Source organism: Cherax quadricarinatus, unplaced genomic scaffold (assembly GCF_038502225.1).
Source record: "Cherax quadricarinatus isolate ZL_2023a unplaced genomic scaffold, ASM3850222v1 Contig2486, whole genome shotgun sequence".
Taxonomy (NCBI): Eukaryota; Metazoa; Arthropoda; class Malacostraca; order Decapoda; family Parastacidae; genus Cherax; species Cherax quadricarinatus.
Window position 1 is genome coordinate 46,829 of NW_027197512.1, and position 13,275 is coordinate 60,103.

The following is a 13,275-nucleotide window of genomic DNA, read 5'->3' on the forward strand; positions in this document are numbered from 1 at the left end:
GACAGAAATGTTAAAAGCAGGGGGGGATATAGTGTTAGAGTGGTTGGTATTTTTGTTTAACCCTTTGAGGGTTTCGGACGTACTAGTACGGCTTACAACCCAGGGTTTTTGACGTACTAGTACGCCTAAATTCTAGTGCCCTCAAATCTAGTGGGAGAAAGCTGGTAGGCCTACATATGAAAGAATTGGTCTATGTGGTCAGTGTGCACAGTATGCACAGTATAAAAAAATCCTGCAGCACAGTGCATAATGAGATAAAAAAAACTTTGACCGTTTTTTTCGAATAAAACAGCGACTTTGCACTGTATTTTTGTATGGTATTTATTGTTGTATTCTAGTTTTCTTGGTCTCATTTTATAGAATGGAAGACATATTACAGAAATTGAGATGATTTTGACTGGTTTTACAAAGAAAAGTACCTAGAAATTGAGCTCAAAGTAGCAGAAATGTTCAATTTTTACCAAAGTTCAAAAGTAAACAAATCATGCCAAGTGTCCAATACACATCAACTGGTGAGTCTAATATTCTTTTGCAAGTGCGCCAATATTATTTATACCGTTTTTTACACTAATGCAGTAGTCTGCATAACAGTAAATCTTCTATTTTTTGTGAGAATAAAAATTGAAAGTGGAAAGCAAAAGAATGTAAGAGGGGCCTTGAGACGTGACTAATGAACAAAGGAAATGTTATTTTAGTGCCAGAAATGTCTTTCTTGTTTATTCTGGACCCTATTCGGAAATTGGCATCTTTTGAAATTTGTGTGAAATTGGCAAAATTGCTAAATTCTGACCACTGTACTGGATAGTTGAAATTGGTAAATGGGTGGTTTCTTGCACTCATTCGATAGAAAAAGTGGAGTTCTAGCAAAATACAGTGGACCCCTGCATAACGATGGCATCACATAGCGATTATTTCGCATACCGCTTACTTTAATCGCAAAATATTTGCCGCGCATACCGATTAAAAACCCGCTCACCGATTTTCGTCCGAGACGCGTCCAATGTGCGCCCTCAGCCAGCCTCACATGTGCCGCCCGTCCCATTGTTTACCAGCCAGCCTCCGCGGTAACATCCAAGCATACACTCGGAATATTTCGTATTATTACAGTGTTTTCGGTGCTGTTTCTGGAAAATAAGTGACCATGGGCCCCAAGAAAGCTTCTAGTGCCAACCGTACACCAATAAGGGTGAGAATTCCCATTGAAATGAAGAAAGAGATCATTGATAAGTATGAAAGTGGAGTGCGTATCGCCGACCTAGTCAAGTTGTACAAGAAACCCCAATCAACCATCGCTACTATTGTGGGCACCAAAAAGACAATCAAGGAAGCTGTTCTTGCCAAAGGTTTAACTGTGTTTTCGAAACAAAGATCGCAAGTGATGGAAGATGTTGAGAGACTCTTATTGGTGTGGATAAATGAAAAACAGCTAGCAGGAGATAGCGTCTCTCAAGCGATCATATGTGAAAAGGCTAGGAAGTTGCATGAGGATTTAATTAAAAAAATGCCTGCAACTAGTGATGATGTGAGTGAATTTAAGGCCAGCAAAGGTTGGTTTGAGAGATTTAAGAAGCGTAGTGGCATCCATAGTGTGATAAGGCATGGTGAGGCTGCCAGTTCGGACCACAAAGCGGCTGAAAAATATGTGCAGGAATTCAAGGAGTACATAGAAACTGAAGGACTGAAACCTGAACAAGTGTTTAATTGTGATGAAACAGGCCTGTTCTGGAAGAAAATGCCAAGCAGGACCTACATTACTCAGGAGGAAAAGGCACTCCCAGGACATAAGCCTATGAAAGACAGGCTTACTCTTCTCATGTGTGCCAATGCTACTGGTGATTGCAAAGTGAAGCCTTTATTAGTGTATCACTCTGAAACTCCCAGAGCGTTCAGGCAAAAGAATGTCCTCAAGGATAATTTGTGTTTGCTGTGGAGGGCAAACAGTAAGGCATGGGTCACTAGGGAATTTTTCTATAACTGGTTACACCATGCATTTGCCCCCAATGTGAAAGATTACCTAACTGAAAAGAAATTAGAACTTAAGTGCCTCCTGGTGTTAGACAATGCCCCTGGTCATCCTACAGACGTGGCAGAGCGACTTTATGGGGACATGAGCTTCATTAAGGTGAAGTTTTTGCCTCCTAATACCACTCCTCTCCTGCAGCCCATGGACCAGCAGGTTATTTCCAACTTCAAGAAACTGTACACAAAAGCTCTGTTTGAAAGGTGCTTTGTAATGACCTCAGAAACTCAACTGACTCTAAGAGAGTTTTGGAGAGATCACTTTAATATCCTCAGTTGTGTAAACCTTATAGGTAAGGCTTGGGAGGAAGTGACTAAGAGGACCTTGAACTCTGCTTGGAAGAAACTGTGGCCAGAATGTGTAGACAAAAGGGATTTTGAAGGGTTTGAGGCTAACCCTGAGAGGATTATGCCAGTTGAGGAATCCATTGTGGCATTGGGAAAGTCCTTGGGGTTGGAGGTTAGTGGGGAGGATGTGGAAGAGTTGGTGGAGGAGGACAATGAAGAACTAACCACTGATGAGCTGATAGATCAACTTCAAGAGCAAGAGGCCAGACCTGGGGAAACTGGTTCAGAGGAGGGGAGAGAGAAATTGAAGAAGTTGCCTACTACAAAGATAAAGGAAATCTGTGCAAAGTGGCTTGAAGTGCAAACCTTCATGGATGAAAATCACCCTCACACAGCTATTGCAAGCCGTGTTGGCAACCTGTACACTGACAATGTTGTGAAACACTTTAGGGAAGTGATAAAGGAACGAGAGGTACAGGCCACTATGGACAGATATCTTGTGCGAAAGAAGTCCAGTGACTCTGAAGCTGGCCCTAGTGGCATTAAAAGAAGAAGGGAAGTAACCCCAGAAAAGGACTTGCTACCTCAAGTCCTAATGGAAGGGGATTCCCCTTCTAAACAGTAAGAAGATAATGCTCTCCCCTCCTCCCATCCCATCAATCATCACCAGATCTTCAATAAAAGTAAGTGTCATGTAAGTGTGCATGCCTTTTTCAGTTTGTGTGTATTAAAATTAACATTTCATGTGGTAAAAAAATTTTTTTTTCATACTTTTGGGTGTCTTGCACGGATTAATTTTATTTCCATTATTTCTTATGGGGAAAATTCATTCACATAACGATTATTTCGCATAACAATTACCCCTCTTGCACGGATTAAAATCATTAACCGGGGGTGCACTGTATTCATGTTTTTTGTCGACTAGTGCAGTGGAATTGGCCAAAAATGGGCCTCAAATTGGGCAAAATCACCGATGCGTAAACATCGCCGAGACCGCTAACTTTGCGAGAGCATAATTCCGTAAGTTTTCCATCAAATTTCATAATTTTGGTGTCATTATGATCGGGAAAAGAGTCTCTATCTTTTCATAAGAAAATTTTTTTTTTTTTTTTTTAAATTTGGCCGACCCTGAGAACGAGTCTCGGAGAGGGCCTGTCGACCCTCAAAGGGTTAATAAATGTATGAAAGAGGGGAAGGTACCTAGAGATTGGTGGAGAGCATGTATAGTCCCTTTATATAAAGGGAAGGGGGACAAAAGAGATTGTAAAAATTATAGAGGAATAAGTTTACTGAGTATACCAGGAAAAGTGTACGGTAGGGTTATAATTGAAAGAATTAGAGGTAAGACAGAATGTAGGATTGCGGATGAGCAAGGAGGTTTTAGAGTAGGTAGGGGATGTGTTTACATTGAAGCATATATGTGAAAAGTAGGGAAGTTTTTATTGCATTTATGGATTTAGAAAAAGGCATATGATAGAGTGGATAGGGGAGCAATGTGGCAGATGTTGCAAGTATGTGGAATAGGTGGTAAGTTACTAAATGCTGTAAAGAATTTTTATGAGGATAGTGAGGCTCAGGTTAGGGTGTGTAGAAGAGAGGGAGACTACTTTCCTGTAAAAGTAGGTCTTAGACAGGGATGTGTAATGTCACCATGGTTGTTTAATATATTTATAGATGGGGTTGTAAAAGAAGTAAATGCTAGGGTGTTCAGGAGAGGGGTGGGATTAAATTATGGGGAATCAAATACAAAAATGAGAATTGACACACTTGCTTTTTGCTGATGGTACTGTACTTAAAGGTGAGTGGTGCGTTGAAGTATATGTGGAGACATAAAACATTATCTATGGAGGCAAAGAAGGGAATGTATGAAAGTATAGTAGTACCAACACTCTTATATGGGTGTGAAGCTTGGGTTGTGAATGCAGCAGCGAGGAGGTGGTTGGAGGCAGTGGAGATGTCCTGTCTAAGGGCAATGTGTGGTTTAAATATGCAGAAAATTCAGAGTGTGGAAATTAGGAGAAGGTGTGGAGTTAATAAAAGTATTAGTCAGAGGGCTGAAGAGGGGTTATTGAGGTGGTTTGGTTATTTAGAGAGAATGGATCAAAGTAGAATGACACGGAGAGCATTTAAATCTGTAGGGGAAGGAAGGCGGGGTAGGGGTCGTCCTCGAAAAGGTTGGAAGGAAGGGGTAAGGGAGGTTTTGTGGGCGAGGGGCTTGGATTTCCAGCAGGCATGCATGAGCGTGTTCGATAGGAGTGAATGGAGACAAATGGTATTTGGGACCTGACGATCTGTTGGAGTGTGAGCAGGGTAATATTTAGTGAAGGGATTCAGGGAAACCGGTTATTTTTATATAGCCGGACTTGAGTCCTGGAAATGGGAAGTACAATGCCTGCACTCTAAAGGAGGGGTTTGGGATATTGACAGTTTGGAGGGATATGTTGTGTATCTTTATACATATATGCTTCTAAGCTGTTGTGTTCTGAGCACCTCTGCAAAAACAGTGATTATGTGTGAGTGAGGTGAAAGAATTGAATGATGATTAAAGTATTTTCTTTTTGAGGATTTTCTTTGTTTTTGGGTCACCCTGCCTTGATGGGAGACGGCCGACATGTTAAAAAAAAAAAAAATACAATTTATGATAGTTCTTGTGATTTCATAACCAATCTTTGTTCTGACACTAATATTAGGTACTGAAATAGTACTCAAATAGTCACAAACACACTGACAGGTGAACATTTTCACCTGCCTTGGTCATTTACTATTGTTTAGAAATTTATACAAAGTATTTATAGGTCTCAGCAATGTTTTAGACATGCTGGAGTATATATAAAACTTGAGTGTCAGTAAACTGCTGACAGTGCAGTGACACTTGATGAACGTGCACTGTTCCAGGGGACCCTGGCTTTATTTGTTTTCACTGTTACACACAAACATGTCTGTCTATCTGTCTAGCTCTGCTCATCTGTCTGTCTGTCTGTGTGTCTGTCTTTCCGTCTGCTTGTGTCTCTGTCTCGGAGCTGCTTGTAAACCTGTTGGTTTACAAGCCGCTTCCTGATTCCTGAGCAAGTGAAAAGGCGTATTACTTGCATCATGCTTATCATGCCATATATCTACAAGCACTGGAATTTTTGGGTTATCCTAAGTAATTTACATGATGTATAATAACTGTACTTATGTGTACCTGTGAGAGCCAGATATAGACAGACAGACATAGAGACAGATAGACAGAGAGACAGTGAAAGTCAGTCAGCCAGCTAGCCAGCCACCCAGCCAGCTGGCTGGCCTGCCGAATACATATTACACTTGTTCCCGAATCTTTTCTCTTTAATTAGGGCATAGGTTATTGGACATTCTGGCAGGATGACACTACCAGTGGTATCAGAAATGAAAGGATGTTGCACAAATGTTATTATTGAAGTTTTTGATATTTCCTTGACCACTTATGGCCACATCCACCTCAAAGCCACTAAACTCTGGGTCAACATCACTTTCCTCTTAAAAGGGGAGTGTTAATACAACATGACATCAGTGAATCCCTGGTGTTTGCCATGCTATTTGCTCTAGCTGGTGCTCAGTTGAACTGGTGCTCCCACAAGGTACTAAGTGGTCCCAGATTTTTTTAATACTGCACACACCAAGTGTTAAGTCCCATTCTATACTGACCAGGCATCTCAGGCCATACGTGCCAAATTTGGAGGCAAGAAAAATAAAACATAGATCTACGTTTGGAGCGCTAGCAGTACAAACGTAGATTTACATTTGGACAGGTTATGGGTTAAAAATTAATATTAACTAATGAAAATCCATTTTCTGAGAAAATGTGTTTTAGGTCCCATTGCTTAGTTGTATCCATTTGTGTGTCTTTTTTACTTCTTTGTTTTTTGGTGTCTTCTTGGTGTGGTTAATCTATTCTTGTGCTCATTCATGCTCTCTGATATCATTTCTTGTACCTCTATGAATACCTCTCAGTTTTGTTTAGCTTTCAGGATACCGAACTGACTCAAGAAATCGTAATGACACTATTGCAAACAAACCATACCCCCGGCCGGGATCTATAGCAAATGTGCCTCATTCCTTCTTCAGTCTTATCACTTGGTCCTTTACAGTCATTTTCCTTCTTATATATCCATGAAACAGGTTTGATTTTCATATTTTATCAGCTTTTCTTTACATTCTTGCATAGTTGTTGTTACCTCATTCAACCTTCCCCTCCCTTCTGTGGCCACACACCCTCACTGCACACCCAGTAACCTCAGCCATATTGCCTACAACTCACACCTATACCACCCACCCCTATAATGCCCCACACCATCCCAACCATGAACCTCCACCTTCACATTTCCCCATGGCCACATGCCTTCACCCATGCCTTCCCAACCAGTAACCTCCACCCACACCATTCTAACCAAAAACCTGCCCCCACACAACCCACCCATATAATTGCCCCCCACAGCACATGGCTGCACCTACATCTTTTCCCCACTCCCTGAAAACCACATATAGCCCTGCCCCACACCTAACCTTACCTAGCCTTTCACCCTAACATGCTGCCCACATACCTAATCACTTAGTCATCCACCACCCTCTTTACTGCCACTCACCCACCCATCATCCAATCACCACCCACACTGGACCACTATCAACCACACCTTTCATCCACACAACTCCCCCACAGCTTCAAGCCCATATGACTTCACTCCTACACCTTACCCATGCTTTCACAGCCCACACACCTAGTGACACTGCTACCCACACGGTCACCATCACACTGCCTCATTGCTTCCAAACTCCACCCCCTCATCAGCCACTACCATTCAGTTTTCATCTCCCACAACAGCAGTCGTCAAATCCCCGCCCCTCAGTCCCCCACACCGCACCTGCTCACCCCAACCACATTAACTCCTCTTGTGTATACCCCAACCACTCTAACCCCTCCTTTATAATTCCCATACAGTTGTAGTGAGTAGAACAACCTAACAATACCTCTGTCTACTAGTAAAGATTAAAATACCTCTGTTTACTAGTAGAGATTAAAATACCTGGTTGCAGGATCTTTGATGCACATCACCACATCAATCTTCAATTACAAAATTAGTTTTTTTTTTTTTTTTTTTTTTTTTTTTTTTTTTACATTTTTGAGACTTTTTTTTTTGGGTAGGGATTTAATGAACACAACTCTATTTTTCACTTATGTTCTTTAGTTTTATTTACACGATTTTTTATTACATGCTGTTTCAGGACCGTAACTACTGTTGTTATCTGACAGTCTACTGTATCTGATTGTTCAGGGAAACTGTCAATTAAAATCTTGCTGGATCATTCATACCTCTCATGTAGCTTTTTCTTGTGTTTGCTCATACCTTTCCATTGCTGCCTTCAATGTTTTTTGCTCTTTACATTTCTGGCTTTCCATGCAGGTTCTGGTTTTTCTAACAAATTTTTATAATTGAAATCCCCTGTAACCAATATTATTAATGTATTCAAGGTGAAGCACTAAACAGTTCATACAACACCTGGGGAATGGGAGGTAATCAGATTTAGTCCAAAGAGTAGCCCCAATTCCTTGGATGAAGAGCCTCTCACTCTTATCAAGGTACCCTCCCATTGAAGGGCCTTTCATCAGCAGCTTCACTTTTTGCCCTGCTTACTCTGTGATGTTGCTTCCTCGGCTCTTATTGGTGAGTTGTATATCACTATCATCCTCAGCCCTCATGTCACTGATGTTTTTTGAAATTGTGTTTCATTTCCTTGGATTGCCAATCATTATTTATCTTGAGTGCAACTCCTGTCTTATTCTCCCTTTACAATACTCCTGGGAAAATTACATTTGTTTTGTAAAGTAAAAGGACACAAGTGCAACTAATGTGACATTTATTGTGGCAACGTTTCACTCTCCAGGAGCTTTATCAAGCCATTACGTAATGGCTTGATAAAGCTCCTGGAGAGCGAAACGTTGCCACAATAAATGTCACATTAGTTGCACTTGTGTCCTTTTACTTTACATATTGTCGGTAATTCTACCAACTTTATTACATTTGTTTTACCTTTGCAAATTGCAGTACTACAATGTCTATCTTTTTTTTATTATTCTGTCTTTTATCTCCCCATTTATGTTAGTGATATGGCTTGTATCTGTGTGCCTACATAATTATCCATTAGTCTAACTACAGTGGACCCCTGGTTTACGATATTATTTCATTCCAGAAGTATGTTCAGGTGCCAGTACTGAACAAATTTATTCCCATAAGGAATATTGTGAATTAGATTAGTCCATTTCAGACCCCCAAACATACACATACAAACGCACTTACATAAATACACTTACATAATTGGTCGCATTGGGAGCTGATCGTAAACCGGGGGTCCACTGTATTCGCTAGCTCCTCTGTTTCTGGAGTTGTGTTTAATTTTGGTGGTTACTGAAGGTTAGCTCCTGGGGAATGGGGTGAATTCAACAAGATTGTAGTTTAGTAGTTGGGGGTAAATGAAGGAAGGAAAGTGTATGTAAATTTGTAGGGGAAAGGGGATGGGAGGTTTCCTTTGAATGCATATAGGCAGATTGAGGAGTCCTCAAAAAGCCTTAGATAACGAGGGCTGGGAGGCATGTAAGAGGCTTGTTTGGTGGGACGAGGCATGTAACCAGAAAGGAGTCAGAGGGAAATCAGTAGAATAAGGAGGGAAGGAAGCCTCGATTAGGGTCCACTTGAGGTAGGGAGGTTTGGGGTCAGGGAGTTGGAAAGGGTTTGAACTTAGGGAAGAATGGGGAGGGGATAAATATTGTTGGGGACAATTGGATTGCAGTGTGGTTGGAGATGTGTTGATTGCTTGGAGGTGATTGGTGAGTGGGAGCAGCAGGTAGGTTGGGAGTGGTGTGAGTGAAAGTTTAGAAGTAATTGGTGGGAGGAAGATGGGGCATGTGTACTGACTCACTGAACATGTTATTTGTCAAACAATTCTGCCTTTTTAGTCAGTGGTTATTTCTAGTTGACTCTACCTTCAAACTTTCAACTCTGCTTGGGTGATATTCTGAATCACAGTGATAAAGGGTAATATTAAGTAAATAAAATACACAGTAGACACAAAATGATAATGGTTAGGGGGTTGTTGAAGTTTAAGGCTGTGACAGCTCAAAGAGCTGTATGAGCCTTACTAATTGAACTCCTAGCTATTATTAGACAAATTAGAGTACATCATGCAGTTTACATGGAGCTGGTTTGGTACAGCAAAGGCATTTAATTTCAATATCTAAATCCCCAGCTTTAGCCCACATAAGTTCTAATATACTTTAATTTTTATTATCCAATTGCATAATGTATATTTGAATTAGAGAGTCATAAGTTTGTTTTTCATATTAGTGTTACAGTACCATGAAGATATATTGGTATAAAGTACAGACACAACAGTGAAGAGAGAAATGCAGCCTCACGTGGTCCTTTATTTTTTTGTTTTGCCCATTCAATGGGCTTCATCTTGTTTGTGAATAAGTAAAACCCATTCCATGGGTGAAACGTCAGTAAAAGACCATTTCCTTTTACCACCATTACTATACCAAGTAATTTAGGACTGCTAAAATTTCCTGTGGTTCTCTAGCCAGAGACAAAGTACCATGTATCATCTACATACAAGACAATGGGAAATCAAAATTACATATATGTTACAGTGATACAGTATTAAAAAATCTTTGTCAGTATTTCACTGGGAGAAAGGAAGATTGCTACATTTACACCCTTTCTTTAGACTGTGAAATACTAAATGAGCTTATGACTCTTACTATATGTGATTTTGTTATTAACATGACATTTGTCTTTTTATCACTGTACAGTAGAGGGCGAGGATTCCTGTTGGATCACAGTGAAAGTTTCAGCTCTGCAGGAGAGGAAGAGGAAGAAGATGAAGATGATGGCTTCCAAATCCTCACTGCTGAGTCTCTGTTTTCTACTTTACTCAACCGAGTCCGCTCACTTACTCGTAAAATGAATGCAGATGAAATCAGAAGTGAGAGGAGTCGCCGTTCATCGAATCGACCTACTCCAGAACCTAACATGGCCCCAAGTAGTGCAGGAATTGGAGCAGTTCACTCAGCTTCTTCAGGATTTTGGTCATCTCTCTACAATTCACCACGAGATTCGCCTGCCAGGTCCAGTACCTCGACCAATCTGTGATTTTTTTTTTTTATAATAATCTAGAAGAAGAATTGTGGAAAACACACTCATAGTACAGTAATTAACTTCTAACATGTCACAAATATGGATAGCAAATTCTGTATTATAATCTGATAATTTCAGAAATTTTCCAGTTTAATGCATAATGCCACTTGCCAAATGAGATTCATGTATTGTAGTAGATATTTAAATGCTGTAATTATTATTATAATAAAAAAGAAGTGTTAAGCCACAAGGGCTATACAGCGCTGAAAAATGCTGTAATATTTTAAACTGTATCCTAGTAAATGATTGCAAAGTGCATAGCTAAAGAAAATAGTATGCATAGCAGTTGAAAGTTTTTAGAGCACATAGGATAGGTGCTTAGTTAAAAGAAAAATTTATACATAGCTAATGAAAATTAGTTATGTACATAGTTTATGAAAATTCAATGGCATTTCTTTGTCATGGTATTTAAAAACTTTTTAAACATTTGAAAATCCACTCTTACTTTGTAGTGGGTTAGAAAATTTATAAAGAAATTTTAATGACCTCTTTATTCCTGGACTACTACTACTCCTGCATGTGTTAGGTTATATTGATATATCACAAGCTACCTTGTTAGGTTATATAGATATATCACAATCTACCTATATTTAAAAGGACATTATTTTGTGATAAGCTGTAGCATATACTTCAGTAATAATATTTGATAGATAGTTTTAAGATTTGAAGAGCACTTTGGCCTACGTGATCATTTACCTCTCTTGGCAGTGAAAAAGAAATACATGTATAATATCCAGGGTAAAATTAGCAAACAGTAGTAATTATGTTGGGAGAAACTTGGCGCATAAACAATCCTTGTCAGTAATTTGAATAATAGACTATTGCTAAAGAAATGCTGTGCAAGAAAGGTATAAAATACCAACAATATGAAAGTTAAGACACGTGCAACATCTGGATATCTTTATTGTAGACATTTCGCCATCCAGTGGCTTTATCAATACAGATTCTAGGACATAATTCTAATTGTTTCTAGGACATAATTAGAATTATGTCCTAGAATTTGTATTGATAAAGCCACTGGATGGCAAAATGTCTACAATAAAGATATGCAGATGTTGCACGTGTCTTAATTTTCATAAAGAAATGCTAGAGAAAGGAGAGGACAGTACCATTCTTTCACTCATCCTCATGGGAGGATGCTTGTTTGTAAAGCATGAATAGCTTTGTCTAATATTTTCTTCTATAATTGTATCAGTCACAACTAAGGGTAATGTATTTTACAACTTCATAGTCGCTAACTTAAAATCACAATTAACAGGAGGATCTCCGAGACAATGTCGCGTAGTAGCCTTGGGCGGGATGATGACACACTAGGGGGACTCAGCTCTCCGATATGGGCCCGCAGTGTTTCCCGAGACACCTCTGATGCTGATACACTGTTCTCAGAATCTTCAACTCCATTTGGTACATTGCCGAGAGGTACGCAGTAAAGTTATCATTCAGGGTCGAGATTCCATCACTGGCAACGCCATGCTTTTTTTGTTTTATCCTAGATTAACATTTTGGAAATGTGTCTCATCAGTTGCTAAAACCCCATTATATTGTATTATCAATTAACAGATTACCTGGTATTTATTTACATATTACAATAGCTGATTCAGAAATTAGAGTTTATATTTAATATTGTTTTGATGAGCCAGATTTCTTTTGCTGTTTGATTAAAATATATGCATTTTCTTTTTTCATACATATCATTAATATAACTCTCCATTTCTGCATAACAGCTTATGCTGGAGCCAAAGTTTTCACTGCCAATAAATTAGTTTTAATACTGGACAAATAAGATTATTAGAAATACTGTATTTAATGCTTTTAGTAGCTTTTATCCATAAGAAAAGCTTAGGGCAAATGAGTAAGACTTCATCTCTATTGCAAAGTTGGTTTATTAATGATTTCACATAAGATAGTCAAACCTCATTAATCTAAAGTACTTGGGACTGAGGCTGTTCCAAGGTATCAGTTTTCTGGTCCTATAAGTAGTTTCCAGGTTCTACTTTTCCCACACTTACCAACAGATCATTTACAATTTATTTTTGTTAAGCAGTAAGTCAGAACATTAGGCATGGGACAAAGGAATTAGTGAATAAAAAAGAAGTTTAAGCACATAAACTTTAATAAAATAATGTAGTGGACCCCCAGTTTTTGTCCTTAATCTGTTCCAGAAGGTCGGTCGAAATTCGAAATGGACGAAAACCGAAGTAATATTTCCTATAAGAAATAGTGCAAATCCAATTAATCCATTCCAGATACCCAAAAATATTAACAATAGAGAATAACTAGTGTTGCAGCTCTTCAGTGGTTAGCTTTTCCCTATGGTCGTCCACCAACTCTTCCTTATCCTGGCCACTCACATCCAACCCCATGGACTTCCCCAAAGCCACAATAGATTCCACAACGGGCGTAGGGTTGTCAAGTTTACACTAACTTATATTAAGTTATTAATAGAACTACGCATTAAAAAACACAAAAAGTAAAATACATACACAGTACATTCATTACTTACCTTAAAATATTTGTAGTATTAATGTACGGCAAGAGGCGAGTAGTACTTATTTGTAGGAAGTCAGGTGTAGGTAGCCGGTAGATGTAGGTACTATGTAGTCCGCCTGGGCTACATACTTACACCTACCTACCTGTTTAATGCGGCCCAGAGCCATTTTATTACCATCGACATACCATGTTCACTGAGTTTAATCGTTTCTAACAACTACCTTTAGGTGCCATCATAAACAAAGGGAAAAGTAATGAATAATTCATG

The 13,275-nt window shown here is 39.2% G+C and overlaps 1 protein-coding gene across 5 annotated transcripts in view; it reads left to right on the top strand.

Annotated features, from left to right (window-relative positions):
* Positions 1-11,936, top strand: part of LOC128698946 (triadin) — a gene marked incomplete at its 3' end in the record, with an annotated part of 37,935 nt that extends 25,999 nt beyond the window's left edge. For all 5 annotated transcript variants that reach the window (XM_070081366.1, XM_070081364.1, XM_070081365.1 and 2 more), the window contains 2 exon segments: positions 10,133-10,447; positions 11,776-11,936. In XM_070081366.1, coding sequence (XP_069937467.1) covers positions 10,133-10,447; positions 11,776-11,936 — 476 coding nt within the window.
* Between the last annotated feature and the right edge of the window lie 1,339 nt (positions 11,937-13,275).